This window comes from Strix aluco, chromosome 3, assembly GCF_031877795.1.
Source record: "Strix aluco isolate bStrAlu1 chromosome 3, bStrAlu1.hap1, whole genome shotgun sequence".
NCBI classification, from domain to species: Eukaryota; Metazoa; Chordata; class Aves; order Strigiformes; family Strigidae; genus Strix; species Strix aluco.
In genome coordinates this window covers 76,414,078-76,432,199 of record NC_133933.1, presented here as the reverse complement: position 1 = coordinate 76,432,199, position 18,122 = coordinate 76,414,078, and the positions used below count along the sequence as shown (strand labels likewise).

The 18,122-nt window shown below is 41.0% G+C and overlaps 1 protein-coding gene across 3 annotated transcripts in view; it reads right to left on the bottom strand.

Annotated features, from left to right (window-relative positions):
• Nucleotides 1-18,122, bottom strand: part of MCM9 (minichromosome maintenance 9 homologous recombination repair factor) — a 57,515-nt gene that overhangs the window by 37,741 nt on the left and 1,652 nt on the right. For all 3 annotated transcript variants that reach the window (XM_074819250.1, XM_074819252.1, XM_074819253.1), the window contains exons 3-7: nucleotides 14,233-14,549; nucleotides 10,930-11,011; nucleotides 9,830-10,030; nucleotides 7,221-7,346; nucleotides 5,496-5,615 (exon numbers count right to left, since the gene is read on the bottom strand). In XM_074819250.1, the coding sequence (XP_074675351.1) occupies nucleotides 5,496-5,615; nucleotides 7,221-7,346; nucleotides 9,830-10,030; nucleotides 10,930-11,011; nucleotides 14,233-14,549 (846 nt within the window). The remainder of the gene's footprint in view (nucleotides 1-5,495; nucleotides 5,616-7,220; nucleotides 7,347-9,829; nucleotides 10,031-10,929; nucleotides 11,012-14,232; nucleotides 14,550-18,122) is intronic.

The window sequence follows — 18,122 nt, the reverse complement described above, 5'->3', positions numbered from 1 at the left end:
TTTTACTTCCATTCTGTCCTATCGCTACCCCTCTTCACTTTTTCAATAATAAAAATTATTGTTTTGGGTATACAGCATTTGACCTCGTTTGTGTCTTAATCTCGCTCTTGGGAAGATTTTTATCGAAATCTCCCCCGACATTGGATCGGGACATCAGGGTCAAAGAACAACAAGTGACAATCGCTACTACAACAGTGCGCCTGCAGCAATATCGCACCAACTGAGACTCCCTGGTTCCCATCCATAAGCTAATTCATCAACTGGAGAGCCAAGGGGTGATCAGCAGGACTCGCTCACCCTTTAACAGCCCCGTAAGGCCAGTGCAAAAGTCTAATGGAGAGTGGAGACTAACAGACTATCGTGGTCTGAATGAATGAACTCATGCTGCCACCAAGTGCTGCTGTGCTGGATGTACTAGAACTTCAACATGAACTGAAGTCAAAGGCAGCCAAGTGGTACGCCACAACTGGTATCGCTAACACATTTTTCTCAATCCCTTTGGCAGCAGAATGCAGGCCACAGTTTGCTTTTACTTGGAGGGGTGTCCAGTACACCTGGAATCGACTGCCCCAGGGGTGGAAACACAGCCCCACCATTTGCCGTGGACTGATCCAGACCGCACTGGAACAGGGTGAAGCCCTGGAACACCTGCAATACGCTGATGACATCATCATATGGGGCAACACAGCAGAAGTTTTTGAGAGAGGAAAGAAAATCCAAATCCTTCTGAAAGTCGGTTTTGCCATAAAACAAAGTAAGGTTAAGGGACCTGCCCAGGAGATCCAGTTTTTAGGAATAAAATGGCAAGATGGATGTCATCAGATCCCAATGGATGTGATCAACAAAATAGCAGCTCTGTCTCCCCCAACTAGCAAAAAGAAAACACAAGCTTTCTTGGGCGTTGTGGGTTTTTGGAGAGTGCACATCCCAAATTATGTTTTGATTGTAAGCCCTCTCTATCAAGTGACCTGGAAGAAAAATGACTTTAAATGTGGCCCTGAGCAACAAGCATTTGAGCAAATTAAATGGGAAATTGTTCAGGCAGTGACCCTTGGGCCAGTCCAGGCAGGACAAGATGTTAAAAATGTGCTCCTTTCCTGGAGTCTCTGGCAGAGAGCACCAGGGGAGACCCAAGGCTGACCCCTGTGGTTTTGGAGTCAGGGATACAGAGGATCTGAGGACCGCTGTACTCCAAATGAAAGAGATATTGGCAGCATATGAAGGGGTCCGAGCTGCTTCAGAAGTGGTTGGTACAGAAACACAGCTCCTCCTGGCACCCCAACTGTCAGTGCTGGGCTGGATGTTCAGAGGGAGTGTCCCCTCTACACACCATGCAACTGATGCCACGTGGAGTAAGTGGGTCGCACTGATCACACAACGAGCTTTCATAGGAAACCCCAGTCACCCAGGAATATCGGAAGTGATCATAAATTGTCCAGAAGGCAAAGATTTTGGAATGTCACCAGAGGAAGAGGTAACGCACACTGAAGAGGCCCCACCATATAATAAACTACCGGATAACGAGAAGTGATATGCCCTGTTTACTGATGACTCTTGTTGTATTGCAGGAAAATATCGATGGTGGAAGGCTGCTGTGTGGAGCCCCACATGACAAGTTGCAGAAGCTGCTGAAGGAGAAGGTGAATCGAGTCAGTTCACAGAGGTGAAAGCCATCCAGCTGGCCTCGAATATCTCTGAGCGAGAAAAGTGGCCAGTGCTCTACCTCTATACTGACTCATGGATGGTGGCAAATGCGCTGTGGGGGGTGGTTACAGCAGTGGAAACAGAGCAACTGGCAGCGCAGAGGCGAACCCATCTGGGCTGCTGAATTATGGCAAGATATTGCTGCTCAGGTAGAGAACCTGGTTGTGAAAGTACATCACATAGATGCTCAGGTAGCCAAGAGTTGGGCCACTGAGGAACATCAAAACAACCAACAGGTGAATCAAGCTGATAAGATTAATGTGGCTCATGTGGATCTGGACTGGCAACACAGGGGTGAAAAATTTGTGGCTCGCTAGGCCCATGACTCCTCAGGCCATCAAGGATGGGACGCAACATATGGATGGGCTCGTGACCAAGGGGTAGACTTAACCATGGACACCATTGAACAGGTTATCCATGAATGTAAAACATGCACTGTAATCAAGCAGGCCAAAAGTTTAAAACCTCTTTGGTACAGAGGACAATGGTTAAAATATAAATATGGGGAGGCCTGCTAGATTGATTACATCACACTCCCACAGTCCTATCATGGAAAACAATATGTACTCACAATGGTGGAAGTAACCATCAGATGGCTGAAAACAAATCCCATGCCCCATGCCACCACCCAGAACACTATCCTGGGCCTCAAGAAGCAACTCTTGTGGTGACATGGCACCCCAGAAAGAACCGAGTCAGATAATGGGACTCATTTCTGAAATAATCTCATAGACACCTGGGCCAAAGAGCATGGCACTGAGTGGGTATATCACATCCTGTGTCATGCACCAGCCTCTGGGAAATGGAGGAGTATAATGGGTTGCTAAAAACTACACTGAGAGCAATGGGTGGTGGGACCTTCAAACACTGGGTTTTAGCAAAAGCCACCTGGTTAGTCAACAGTAGGGGATCTGCCAATCAAGCTGGTCCTGCCCAGTCAAACTTTCTACATACTGTAGATGGGGATAAAGTCCCTGTAGTGCACATTAATAATATATTGGGGAGGACTGTCTGGGTTATTCCTGCCTTGGGCAAAGGTAAACCCACGCGTGGGAATACTTTTGCCCAAGCACCTGGATGCACTCAGTGGGTGGTGCAGAAGGATGGGGAAGTCCAATGTGTTTCTCAAGGGAATTTGATTTTGGGTGAAAATAGCCGATGAATTGAATTGTATGATAGTAATTGCTAAATAACCCTGTCATTGCATATCATTATCGCTATGATTGTTATATATTAGACTAATGGCATCATATTAAGAATCGTCCAGGTTAATGAAAAAGGAACTTTGATGAAGTCATGACTAGTTTCAGCAACTGGTGACCAGCAACTTCCTCAAGATTGGTATCTTCAACCTGCAGACCATAAGCATGGACTGCATCAGATACATCAGCTACGAGCTTCAAATGTAGTATACAACAGAAACTACACGTCATCCTGCTGTGTCCAGTGATACCCACTCCACCAACTGAGCAAACTCCATCTCATTCCTCCTGCCATCTGTCATGACAGATGGAACCCAAAGTTACGGACAAAATAAACTCACTGCACATTTTGGAGGGATGGCCCATAGACGAAGCGATACTGTGTGTATATATCAAAAAAACAGGGAAAATGATGGTGATTAATTAGAAAGTATTGGAAAACATGGAACTTGAGCATAACATAAATGTTATAGAATAAAGGGTGGATACTGTCCTGATTTCGGCTGGGATAGAGCTATTTTTTTTTCCCTTCTTAGGTAGCTAGAATAGTGCTGTGGTTTGGATTCAGTACAGGATTTGATGAGAAGAATGTTGATACTGTACTGATGTTTCTAGTTGTTGCTAAGAAATTGAGGACTTTTCAACTTCCCACGTCCTGCTAGTGCGCAGGTACACAAGAAGCTGGGGGGAGCACAGCCAGAGTAACGGACCCAAATTGGCCAATGGAATCTCATTGAACGTCATGCTCAGTATATAGATGAGGGCTGATTGCAAAGCTTGCTCTCGCTTCTGGGATTGTGGTTTCAGGATTCTTTCTTGTCTGGGATCGCTAGCCGGAACAGGCTGGGTGTCAGTCAGCAGGTGGTGAGCAATCACATTGTGCATTACTCGTTTGTATTTTCTGTTATGACTATTATTATTATTTTAATTTGATTTGATTTCAATTATTGAATTGTTTTTATCTCAACCTAAGAGTCTCCTTACCCTTACCCCTCCAATTCTCTCCCCAGGGTGGGGGAGGGTGAGTGAGTGGCTGCGTGGTGTTTGGCTGCCAGCTGGGTTTAAACCACAACGACTTGTGATAAGGGTCCTAAAGAATTTTAAGGTGGAAATTTGATGCACCAGCTGTCACATTTCAGGGGAGAGGGACAAGAAGAGGGAGAGGCTTTTTAAAATATAAGGAATATTTAAGGGAAATGTAGATGATCTAAAGACCCAAGACAATCCTTTCACAAGATGGAACTCCATTTCCACACATCATTACAGCTGATTCTGTGGCACACCTATCACAGTAAGCTTGTAAACTGCAATACTGGTTTTCAGGGAAATGTCTTTGAACCTATCATGGCTGAGCTGGAAAACAGATCATACGGAAAATGAAGCACAGGAGGGAGATGCAGTGAAGAAGGCAACAGCAACATCAGAGACCAAGAGCAGCTGACACAGGGAGATTACTACTGACAAAGTGGGCAAGGTCACATCGAAATGCATGGCAAAATTTCACTCCAGGTCGCTGTCAGTCCCCTAGCAAAATTTAAATTACCCAGCCTGTTCTCAGTTCTTAACACAGAACAAAAGGTGGAGAGAAGGTTATGCTGAGCCAAAATGTTCTCTTTGGCTTCTCTCCAGACCTATTTGTCAACGGTTTGAGTGGAAAACCAGAGGCGTATGTGTTTCGTAACAAGAGTGTGTATGTTCAACATCACGTTCCACTTCCACAGCTACGGAAGACCCAGTATACACATATACACATAGCTATGGAACCAGGAAAGATTTATTCTCTGATATTCCCATGTATAAATAATGCTGTCTCCCAGACATAAAATGAAAAGCAGCACTATCTGAGAAACGTTCCATTTCCACATGCTAGCTGAGACACGGGTTTGTCCCTAATTATTTTGTGATTTTGAATCACAAAATATAGTAATATAGTAATTTGCTCAGCTGAAGTAATTTGCATAAGTAATCTGATCCTGCACATTGTCCCTGGAAGAGTTTGTAAAGATACCTGGCATTCAGAGCCAGCTGGGACATTCCTAAATTCAATAAAATAAAATAAAAATAAATAAAAAAGACCTTGCTCTCTGAAACCATCTTGAAACCATCTTTACGAGTTGGAAATAATTTCTCAGCACAGGGGTGAATTTGCAAAAAGTAAGCAGAAATCAAACTGGCAGCCAGCCAGAACATACAAAAGAACAGAAGACAGGAGAGTATCTGTTCAGGACAAACCAAATGATGCTAGCCCATCACACAGTGTGAGCTCTGGAAAGATATCATATTTGTCATAGCTGGGAAGAACACTAAAAATACAGGTCCAGATCATACTCGGCTAGCAATGAGAGGTGCCTCTGGATGAGGCTTGTAAGGTTCCCTGTTAGAAGCTCATCGCACTGCTCCACTGATACAGAGGAAGGGGCAGGACTGCCCTTCTGCAGAGTCATGTCAAGCCTCAAATGCCTCCACAGCAGTTCTTTCCTTCCACTGTGCTCATACAACCTGAGCACATATGTTCATGTATGTAGAAGGCCTCTATATAAACATACTCGAGTGAAAAAAGGAAAGTGTTCCAGCTGAAGAAGCACATACCTGCACTTGTAGATCCAATTCCTGCAGTAAGCACTGAGCGTGGCATAATCTTTACTGCATACTTGAGAAACTGAGATTTCCCCGTACCTGGGTCTCCAACCAACAAAAGATGTGATTCACCTTGGGGGAAGACGTGGATGTAGCATCAGACAGTTCATATACAGAGAAAGATATACACAAAATGCCCAGAATCAAATAATACTTCTCAATATTCACCTAACATTTAGCACTACATATACATTACAACATGTAATTCTGTTTAAGACTGCACTATCTATTGGGTGTGATAAATAAATTGTTTAGCAAAAGCAACTAGTCATATTGCTGCATCCAAACCAAATATTTACAATGAAATATTTTAAAATAATTAGTAGGTATTTGACATACTACCTGTAATGTGAGTTCTTACATTTTAGAATACTTATTTCTCAGACTCAACTCACTCTTGAACATGAAACAAAAGGATACCAGGGTATCATTCCACTATTCAGTTACTTAAATTATTGCAAAAAGGACTAATAAAATCAGCAGGCTGTTTTTCTTAACTAATTCTGTTACATGGCCAACAGTTACACAACTTAGTAATTTCAAAACAATGAAATTACAGAAGTAAATAATTTGGCTACCACGATCGCACTGAAGTGCTCTAAAATTATTTCATTCTCTTCTACAATATATTAATGACCTTCAATTCAAATATAAAGTCTATAGCTGCTGGAACATTAAGAAAATCCTGTATTTGTATATACACACATATTATTTTAGAATTATTATGACCTACATAGATTATGACCTGTGTACCACCTGGCACATGGCATATTTGCCATCTAATAACAACAGAAGGAGAATCAGCAGGCAGATAACTTACAGTAACAGAACTAAGTGAGATGTGCTGACAATCACAGATGGAAAAGTCTGGCATTAGGAAGTAAAATGAATCCTTTAATTCTTCCTTTCTGTGTACTATGGTGATCTACATTAAGGAAACATTAATATTCCATCCTCTGATGCCAAATACTGCTGGGAATATTCTACTAGAAATAATTTCAAAACGTCACTTATATAATAAAAAGTGAGTTTATGTTTTATCTAAAACAACTGCCTTTAATATTCTACCTAATGGAATCCTGAATGCCTGCTTTTACTGGGGTTTATTTGGGAAAAATTAAAGTAAAAAGAGGAAGTCTAGACACCCACTTTATTTGTCTGAGATTCTGGAAGAATAGGCAAAAATTGCTCTCACTCAATAAAGTGGGACAATTATGTTTCTGAAACCTTACTGCTTTGATTTTGGAGGGGGGAGGGATGTGGGTGAAGACAAGGGTGGGAACAACTGTGTCCTGGTTTAGCCAGGATAGGGTTAAGTTTCCCCAGCAGTGGGGGGGAAGCTCTAGCCGGGTTATTCATATATCATGCAGAGGTCACATCCTGGCGCGAGCACAGGAAGAATCGGTGATCTCGTGGGTTGGCGCAGCCGGTTCTCTCACTGCTGTATCAGTATATACTTTGCTCTGTTCATTGATATCACTGTTATTCTTATTGTTGTTGTTTGTTGTGTTGCTGTTGCACTGTTGTATTAAACCTTTCTTTATCTCAGTCTCAGGGCTTTGTATTTCACTCCCTTTGTGGGGGAGGGGCAGCGGCCGCGTGGTCTCAGACCCCGGCAGGGGCTAAACCACCACAACCTGTTAGAAAGGATGCAATACTATTAGAAGCAATACTAACCTCTGATTCGAGTTCCAGTAGCATCAGTCCTCTGTACACCACCAGCAAGCACCATGGCTACAGCCAACTTCACCAGGTACAAACCAAAAACTTGAGGACATAAGCTAGCCAAAATTTCATTCCTCCCTAGAATAGAAGCAAAAAATAACACTCAGTGCTGTCCTGAGAGTAAAACTTAGTTTCCCATGGCCTGCTGTATACACTTAGAAGTCCTGTGTACACTAACAAATCATTGTCCTGTGTCCACAGTCCTAGGCACACTCACAAATAATTTGGGTCTGCTTCCTGAACAAGAGGAACAGGGCAGGGAGGAGATTTTTTTTTTTTAATTCATTTTTTTAAAATGGGACCCAAAGCAGTTGTTTGATCCAAACATCCTTCATTATAAAGAATTTAAGTCTTCTACTGTCATAAGCAGCAAAGCCAATCTTATCGCAATTAAAGGAATGTCTGGACATCATGAGAGAAGACTAACGAAATGCCATCATACAAATTCTTTTGTTTCACAGATAAAAGTGAAGGCTATGAAGAATAAAACTTAAAAGTTTCCAGACTTCAAAATATCCCCTTGAAAAGTGTTGCGTTGTACATTTAAGGAAAAATCTAACACTTGAAGTATTTTGCCCTAATTGTGTGCACCCATAGCATGGGTCATTTTATCCTCATTGTCCTGAATCTCCTTCTCCTTTGAGCCCCTCCTCCTCCCTACCATGGTCTCTTTCCAGCAATAGAATATTTCAATCTGCTATGATAATGTTGTTGGTTTGAAAGGTGTGTAACAGAATTAATTCCATCCTTTGAGATTCTGATACTAACAGCACATAAGGGATCACAGGTTTAATGCCATACATTACTCCCATTGCTAGAGAATAAAACAGAGTGACCAATTTTGAGTTCTTAACTTAATGTTTTAAATTTAGATGCAAGTACATGGTACTGGCAAAATATGCAGGCACCTAATAGATGACCTGAACCATATGCGTTTCTTGTGGAGGTCTTCTGAGGGAATTAACACATCTTTGTCCAAAAAGGAAATTTTGAAAACTTTGGTCAGCCATAGCAGAACTCAAGATTGAACTCCACAGTTGCCTCTATTTGACTTCAGATTCATTTGCCTTGCCAGTGCTGAGCAGCTCGGCAGCTCTGCTTCTTCCGAGATAGTATCCAGAAAAAATAAAATCACCTGCATAAATTGTCTCAGAGGCCTGCCATGAGGCCTTCTCAGGACACCTAATACACAGCATCAGGAATTGACTGACATAAAATGCAGTAGTAACTACCATTATCTCTTGAAAGACAGTAGACACATCCTGTTGTGAAATAGCCTATACCTTAGACTCCTTAGTCAAATTTGATCTCTGCGCTCACCAGAGTGGGCTCAAATTCAGAAAAACGGCCTGAAACAGACATCTTGGGCAGTCAGGGTCCTTCTAATTTCCACTCCAATTTTCTTGTAGACACTTCAGACTAATTTATTTATTCTGAATGGGCAATATTACATAAAACCACATTGCTCCCTGCAGGCTTCCAAAAATTGTCCTGAAAATGAAAGATTAAATGGGACCTTCAAAAAGGATCCTGAATTACTTTCTGAACAGTTCTAACTAGAGTGATAAGAAATATTCTCATTCCAAACAGCAGGAGAAAAATGTTCTCGTTCCAAACAGCAGGAGTCTAGCAATTAAATTGCTTTCCAGGAAATGCAGTTCTGAAGAATCTTTGACATTGAAAATATCTCAAATTTCTTATGTGAGCACACTAATTTTTAAGCTGACGTGGGCAACATGCCCACCTGCTTTTCCTCCTGTTTGTCTTTTAAGAAGAAAGACTAAGCCCTTTTCAAGATTTTAAAAGACATAGTGTTAGCCTGAGACAGTTCAGTGGTAGAGATCCTAAAGAGTCCATTGAGCTTCCCTGCAGTTCAGGAGGAAGCACTCAGATTATGGGGAGGGACAGAGTTCCAGACACAACTCCTGCTAATTCTTAGGTGGTTGACTGCAGACCACGGTAAGTTTAGGAGCTAGTGTACTAAACACTCTGTCTGTTCTGGAAGCCACTGTGAATTGGAAGACTCTCTCCATAATTGATAGGAGGCTCCACAGCACCTAAACCAAGGGTCTAGGCATCCAAGAGTTAGGTTAAAGATGAGATGTGCTAAGCTCTGTGGTAAAGATTTGCAGCTATATTTGGGATGCAGAGACACTGAGTCAGATCTCTCGCCCCAGAATCAACAGCTAAGCTGACTAAAAGCAGATCTGGTCCACACTGTTTCTTCTAAGAGGTATGCTTTTTCTTTCTTGATTATAAATGCTTTTCTTTTTTTCCCTGATACTTATATTATTTCTCAATTCTGGTTAATAAATGTTCCACAAAACACTCGACTAAAAAGCTTAAAAGAAGGGAGATCAATGCAGTATGTTTGATACTTTTTTCCCCCAGTAATATTAAAGTAAGAATTTCATATTCCTGTACTGGAAAAAATATATTTTTGGAGGAAGAGGTGCTGGGATAGGATAATGGGGGAAAAATGTGTTCAGTCACTGTATTTTCACTCCTGATTTCATCTATATCTGAACATGCATCCTATTTCAAAGCTTTCAACTACTAACCTGCTAAGGGATCATTCCTATGCTTTTCCCAGAAGTCTTCAAACTCCTTGCGGACTTCTTCATCAATGACAACTCCTGCTAGCTGCTCATTGTTTACTTTAACATAGTTGGCTTTCAAAACAAGCTCCAAGTCACAGCGTGCATTCTCGTGGAAAGGTTTCCACCTCTGCATTACCACTCCATACACTGTGATGTCATCTCCTGGAGGTAACAACAAAAATCAGTAAAATAACATCTGACTTGAGATATGCAGATGTGTCAGTTAGGTGTAACACATAATAAAGTAATTGAGATCCTGTAGTTCCTGCAGTTACTGGAAGTCTAAAACAATCTTTAGGTAGATTGCTTATGTCTGTGGTAGGAAGTTGCTATGTCTTTCTATTTCTGTTTAAGCCAGGTGAATTCTTAAAAGTATACCTCTGCTTGTTTCCTCTTTTAGAAAAGAGGAATTCACGGTGAACTGTAGAAGCTTTTCTTTCCATCAGATTTACTATACAAAGAATTTAGTCAAAACTTACTTGACTTCTAGTAACTTTTGTGATGAATTCCAGAATCACTCGTTAACATTCTGGCCACAGTGTTCTTCTGAGAAACTACAACTAATTTCTTGTGGGAATGTGCATATCTGAGAATTTTAGTCCATTCTTCATACATCCTCCTGCCAATTGGCTTCTTTTTTGAATGCCAAGTAGCTTTTTCCACCTGCAGCACTCCTTAGACCGGAGGACAGGTTACCTAGCTCTCCGAAACAACAGAGGGGTACCACATGCTGTGTGATGATGTGGACCAATTTCCTCAAGAAATTTGGTGTCCCCCCACTAACAAGATTTAATATACTTTCCATATGTCACAACATATTACTTATTGAAATTGATCCACCACAAACAATCAAGATGTAACATGGGGATGTATGACATTTTCTAGAATAGCCTTCAACTGCCATGTTAACGTCCAAGCTCAAACAGCAACGTGACAGATAAATATATCTCATTCAACAAGCCCTCAGCACTGACAGCCTACTTGGCAAAGGCTCATCTCAAACGGAAAAATAAAAATGCAGTTTGTGGTGCAAAAATATGTGATATATGCTGTCTCCTCACCAGACTTGCAGCTGTCCACTAAGTCATCTTCCAGAACAACCACCATGCAACGAGGGATGCTTCCAACAGACAGTCTTTGAACCTAGGAGACAGGAAGGAAAAACACTTCTTAAGAACAGCACCTGTCAAAAACCATTTACAGCTGCTCTGGCTTAAGGACCTACATTCCTTTCCTGGAACTGAGGTCAGTCCTTGCTTTTTCTCACAAAACTTACACAGTAAGCATGCCACTGCTGCCATGAACTTAGTAATGGAAGTTTAATGCTGGTATTAATGGAAACAGGATTGGGTATTAAATTAGTTGAAGGTGCTCTATCCTGGGAGTTGCTGTGTGATTTCAGTATCTTGCTGAAGAAAGCTCACTAAAAGAGATCATTTGAAAGAGCTGATCTTTGTTTTAATGATTTGAGATATTTTTAGACATTTATTCAATATGCAAAGTCTACTTTGGGTACTGAAGCATGTCTATGGCTTAGATAACATTTCACTGAAGTATACACTGAAAGATTATTCTCTATATTTTTCTGGTGTTAACCATAATTTGACAGGTTGAGATAAAAGTTTATACCTAGGTGTCAAGGATTAAACCAACAGCAGGAAAAAACAAATCACACACAACCAGACAAATGTGTATTGACAAATGTGCCGGTAATTCCTGTACTTCTTTTGTTTTTCTCCAGGGCAAAGTCTATTCAATCTTGTCACAGACTATTTCCAACCAGCAATCTTTACATCTACACTTAAAGTTTGCAATAGTTTTTAAGAATATTCACTGCACAATAACAACAATTGGAAGTACCTTTTCATTCTGTAGCACAGGTCACACATGCTAGAATTCTAGATTTATTCACTCTCTAGTGCCTAGGAAAGTAATTCACCCTTGAGTATTATCTAAATGGCCACAGGCAGTTCACATCACTGTCAGTACTGGTGGCACATACACAGTTACTTGCAGAGCTCAGTAGGAAACATGAGCGAAATTCATTCCTGGTTTAACTTTACTGTGTTTAATAAGCTCATGCAGCTGGAAATCCTTCCCATCACAGAGATCTGTGTGTCACACAGTAAAACAAAAAAAAAAATTATAGAAACTGTATGTCAGAAACAATCACTATATGAACATGCAACACAGAGCTTATTTCCTAGAAAGTTTTATTCCCTTACTTTTTTGCTATTCTGAATTTTAAAAGCTTCATTTCTAATTTCATACATTTTTGTTTCCATACATTCCTCTCTTCATACATCTCGCATGTAGATTCACACCACTATCCATTTCATTTATCAAATCAAAGCCCTGAAACAACTGAAGAGATCTTAGAAAAGAGTTATGAAAAAGACACTGAACGTATAAACACAGAAACACTGTCTGCAATATACCCTATTCTCAATTTTCATACAGTGTAGATTTTTCTGTGCCAGTTTTGTCTTAGTTATGCACTACCATAAAAAGAGGCCCAACTGTTTCTTACTCCTCCAGCTTAGCGGTATTTCCACTCAGGGTTATCTTCAGAAAAACAAACACAAATTCCGTAAAGATCACATATTCAGTAATTGTTGAATTCAGTATTGGCTGAAGGGAACAGACATTTGCAGACACCATGTACTGAGCAACTGACATCATCTACCTGGACTTGTGCAAAGCTTTTGACACTGCCCCACATGACATCCTTGTCTCTAAATTGGAGAGACATGGATTTCATGGATGGACCCCTCAGTGGGTAAGGAATGGGCTGGATTGGTTGCACTCAAAGAGTTGTAGTCAACAGCTCAGTGTCCAGGTGGAGAGCGGTGACGAGTGGCGTTCCTCAGGGGTCAGTGTTGGGACAGGCGCTGTTTAACATCTTTGTTGGTGACATGGACAGTGGACTGAGTGCACCCTCAGCAAGCTTGCCGATGACACCAAGCTGTGTGGTGCAGTCAACACGCTGGAGGGAAGGGAGATGCCATCCAGAGGGACCTGGACAGGCTGGAGAGGTGGGCCTGTGCAAACCTCATGAAGTTCAACAAGGCCAAGTGCAGGGTCCTGCACATGGGTCAGGGCAATCCCAAGCACAGATACAGGCTGGGAAATGAGTGGATTGAGAGCAGCCCTGGGGAGAAGGACTTGGGGGTATTATTGGATGGAAAACTGACTATGAGCCAGCAATGTGCACTCGCAGCCCAGAAAGCCAACTGTATCCTGGGCTGCATCAAGAGAAGTGTGGCCGGCAGGTTGAGGGAGGGGATTCTTCCCCTCTACTCTGCTCTGCTGAGACCCCACCTGGAGTCCTGTGTCCAGCTCTGGGGCCCCCAGTGTAAGAAGGGCATGGACCTGCTCAAGCAGGTCCAGAGGAGGCCATGAAGATGATCGGGGGGCTGGAGCACCTCCCTTATGAGGACAGGCTGAGAGAGTTGGGGCTGTTCAGCGTGGAGAAGAGAAGGCTCCGAGGAGACCTTATAGTGGCCTTACAGCACTTAAAGGGGGCCCACAGGAAAGATGGGGAGGGACTCTTGATCAGGGATTGTAGTGATAGGATGAGGGGTAACAGCTTTAAAGTGACAGACAAATTCTTTACTATGAGGGTGGTGAGGCACTGGAACAGGTTGCCCAGAGAAGTTGTGGCTGTCCCCTCCCTGGAAGTGTTCAAGGCCAGGTTGGACGGGGCTTTGAGCAGCCTGGTCTAGTGGAAGGTGTCCCTGCCCATGGCAGGGGGGTTGGAACTAGATGATCTTTAAGGTCCCTTCTGACCTAAATCATTCTATGATTCTGTGACTGATCATACTGCACCACTACAGCTGGCCTTGTCCACCACGGGGTGAGCTTTAGTCCTTAGAAGCAGTGTTGAACATTAGCATCATGTACAGTAATCACTTAAAAGAAACAATGCACACTTGATGTTGTAAGGATTCAACATGGAAGTTTCATCTATGCACTGACCCTGGGTGTTTTGTACAATATTGAATGGAGTTACCTAATAATGGAAATCTAGTCTACACATGCCTAAATTTTTAACTCTTTGACTAGAAATCTCTGACTGACAGGCTGTCTGGCTTCATTTAGCCTTCTCAGGCATTTGTTTTAAATAACAGTAGAATCGGTAAAACTTTTCCACTTATCTTAGCATGTAAAACTTATCAATGAAAACAGGATAGACTTAATTCTGACATAAGCATGAATGGTGTCACTAAAATTAGCAGTTACCTTATTTCAGTAGGAAATTAAGCCCCCATATGCCTTCTTTAGTAAGTTAATTCTTTTTGTGCTTGAGACATCTATACCTTAATACCTTCCCCTTTTTCTCCATCTTTTGGGTTTTTTTTTACCTGTTCCTGAATTTTGATTTCTTGATAGTCTCTACAGCAGGTAGGAGAAGAGGTTGTTCCAGAGAGACATGTGAACTTGGTTGAGTTGCAGCCTTCCTCGTTAAGACAGGCTGATGGACGACAGAATGTGTAGTACTGTTCAAAGTCAGCCTTGACGACAAACACGTGCTTGCACTTATTGCAGATATAACTCCGTTCAAACTCCAAAACTTTCACCAAACTTGTACGTATGACAGTCCCAGTAACAGACAAAAAGTGACCCACATCCCTGGTTTTAGGAATATGCTCTCGAGTCAGCTCTGGGCAAACAGGCAAACCTGTTTAAACAAAAATATGTGCAGCATAAGGCTATGCATATAAAACATGGACTTACAATTCAGTTAAACAGAAAGGCTAAAAAAAACGCCAGACATATTAACAGTAGCTATTGTTATTCCTGTTTCATAAATGTGATTCAACAATTCATCTGTTGTACCATAAATCTGATTCACTGGCCTCAGATAGTGAAAATTAACAGACGCTGAGCACTAACAGAAAACGTTGCCATTTTACTCTCCTACTCTTGCCAAGGGCTGAATCATGAACAGTTTCCGCTCATTGAAATAGATCCCGATGTTCTCAGACCTATTAATTTAAATGATCTTTTGGCAATGCCATTTATTTTACAACTGGTTTATCTGAATTACAAAATTTTAGTTATGCTACTTAATTGTGGTTCAGTGTTACTCCCACAGTTAAACATTTAAGTGTAACTCTTAATCTTATGTAAATTCTCAAGTCTAAGCAAATTTAAAATTCATAGTCTCTGAGCATTTGACCTTAAATCCACATTGCAAACCAGTAAACCTCAAGCATGAGAAAGATGGCATAAAAAGAATATAAAGGGGTTATGAACACAACCAAAGCAAATTCACTTGTATGTTCAAATGAATAGCAACAGAACATTTTCGTGGCACTTGACCTCCTTTAATTCCACCCCAGCAGCCAGTTCTGCGGTGTACTGATCCCGCTCCGGCGTTCATTTGTGCGGCCATCACTTCACACCACAGCGGTTGAAATCCTCAGGAAGATTAATCTACCTCAACAGCCTGCAAAGTCTTTATAAAAATAAATGGTCTCTGAAATGCACACCTGAGGATAGCACCAAAATATTGCCTTTTCAGAAGTTAGTATATGAGCTGAACTACAAGATACTAATAATTATCAACTTAAAAAGAAATTATCTGCTCTTAAAATAATTTCTTAGCTTTATTTCCAAAGTAGAGCTAGGAAACAGAGATGTAAAACAATAATTCTGCTGGAAAATTATGTTTCTAAGGGGACCAAAACTATTTGTGCATCTAGGTCAAATCTTCTTAGTAGCTTTGGCTGCTAAAAAAAGACATCATATATTTATTTCAGTGTTTTCATAACCAATTGCTTTATTTCAGACATGCTGAAACATTCTATTTTGATGCTTTTAAGAACAGCATTTGACCTTTTGCTTTTGTTTAAATAAAATATTTTTAAATATTAAGCTAATTTTAAAAGATAAAAGAATAAAGTAAAAAAAAGTAAAGTAGAAAGAAATTAAATAATCTCAAAAAGAAAAAGTATTATGTAGAACTGCAAACAAATTTTTCTGGTTGACTGTATCAAGGCTATCTACATATTCTACCAAACCTGTTGACAATTCTGTTTGTCCCATAGGTTTGCATTTCTCTTTGGCTCAGACAAAAAAAGATAAAATCCATTATTTTTCCAATTGTTATGGCATCATTTTTTCCCAGCTCCGTACTGGTGCAGCTCAACAATCTTTGCAAAATACAACAGATCTTACACTAGAGAGAGCTGTAGCACTGTTGTCAGGATATACGATATGATCATCTCTGTGAATATTGATGAGACAAGAGTCTGCATGGGGAAAAAAAGAGCCTTCATTCTGATCCTATTAGACTGCTTGACAAACTCTTTAGTTAAGTATGTGCCTCTTTGAATCAGCTTTACTGTACTAGTAGTAATGTGTCAAACTGAACTATTAGAAGCAGCTTGGCCATCAGTAACAGACACAGGGGTGCTCAGGCTAATGGTAAGTAAGGAAAAATCTTTTAATGGATTTGTAGCAAAAAGAGAAGTTATACAATCAAATTCCTACAATGTTAAAATTCAGATAAAGAACTTCATCTTTTGCCTTCTTCAGTGAACCCAGGGTAATCATCCACTATTAATCACCACATATTCACACTCCCAGATGCCCTGTCCACATTGGCATGCTAAAATCGCATTTTTATAGCTAGCATAAGCAAAACCACTTTTCCTCACTTCAGTCCAAGCCTGATATGCAGATCCCCTCAGCCCCATTCCAGGTAGTTGCCTGTTGCTCCCACTGAGAAGAGAGCACCACTTTCTCTTCATTCTCATTTGACGTGGGAATGGGTAGCAGCACTCCAAAATGATAATCCTGAAGGCAATCAGAACCCAGTATCCGCTTAAAAGGTAACAGCATCATGGGAAAATTTGGGTGGAAAAAAGCCTGCAGATCATTTAGCTTATTGGGTTTTTGTTTCTTCAGTAGCCATCCCTTTGGTGCTACAGAACAGAAACCAAACTACATGGACAGATGTTCTTTTGATCCAGCTGGACCACATGAGGATAACCACCCCCTGCTCTTCATCAATTTCCCTCCAGTTTAGTGATGGAGTAATTTGTGAGTCCAATGACTAATTTCTTCCATCAATGATCAATCAGACTTGCTTTTCGCAGTTAAAGCCATTTGATCAAACATGGCTAATTTTGCCTGATGTTGATTAGGGAATACTCAGACAAAGCATTGCTGTGGGAGGAATGGTCAGCTCCAGCAACAGGCTGATAATAGGAGCAGGAATGTCTTAAAGATGCAGCTACTACTGCGGCAAACTCTGCCCCTTGCTTTACTCCTCCCAGTGTTTCCTGGCAGCTTGTAAAATAATGATACGTGGAGAAAAATAACCCTGTTCTCACGCTGAAGCTGTGACTGATGCAAATGCATGGGGGGAAATGAATCCTAGAACACTGGGGGAAAGTTTTAATTCACTCCTACTTTTATAGGTACAGGGAAATGCTGGACATTTCAAATTTTAGTACAACACAGAGGCCATCCTTTTACACCACATACTCACAGTTGTATACAAACTCCATAACACCTAAACAGGTAGCAAGTTGGGGTTTTGTTGGGTTTTTTTTTTCATAAAAACCTGGACAAAATAGCAATATGAGAGAGCCACAGGCTAACTATATTTCTGATGTATGTGTTCTAATGACAATGTTTTTAAGGAAATTTACTGGGGTAAAACACAGGTCTATTTAACAACTGTGATTCATCCACATTCAATCCACCAAAAGACTGAACAATCATAAACCACTCCAACATGGGGCAAGGGAAGGAAACAGAGGTCACCAGCTCTTGGTATTGCTGACTAGACAGCTCCAAATAGTTAGAATCAGAAATGACCAAAGTGACTGTGCCATTGCTGACCCCAGTTCCCCACAACAGGCAAAATAAGCATTTTAACCCCAGAACACAATTACCATACCTCAAAGATACTAAAAATTTCCTAGTATAATAATGGTATATCAACTTGTACTGAAAAAGTTTCCTCTATTAACGATCATGCCTTCCAACAGTGCGTTCCAATTTTACAACAAGTAATTTTATAACAATTAGTTAAGCATAAAATTTGACCATTTCAGATTAAATTGTTACAAGACAACTCAAAATTTAGAGTTTGCCTCTTCGGGGAGGTGGCTGGAGCCAATAAAGACCATGAGCCAACTGACACGGTAAGGAAGTCAATCTGCAAGAAAATTTGTGAACTACATATCTTTCCCTAAGCTTTTTATTTTTCTTTAGACCTTTGGGTTAACAAGAGTAA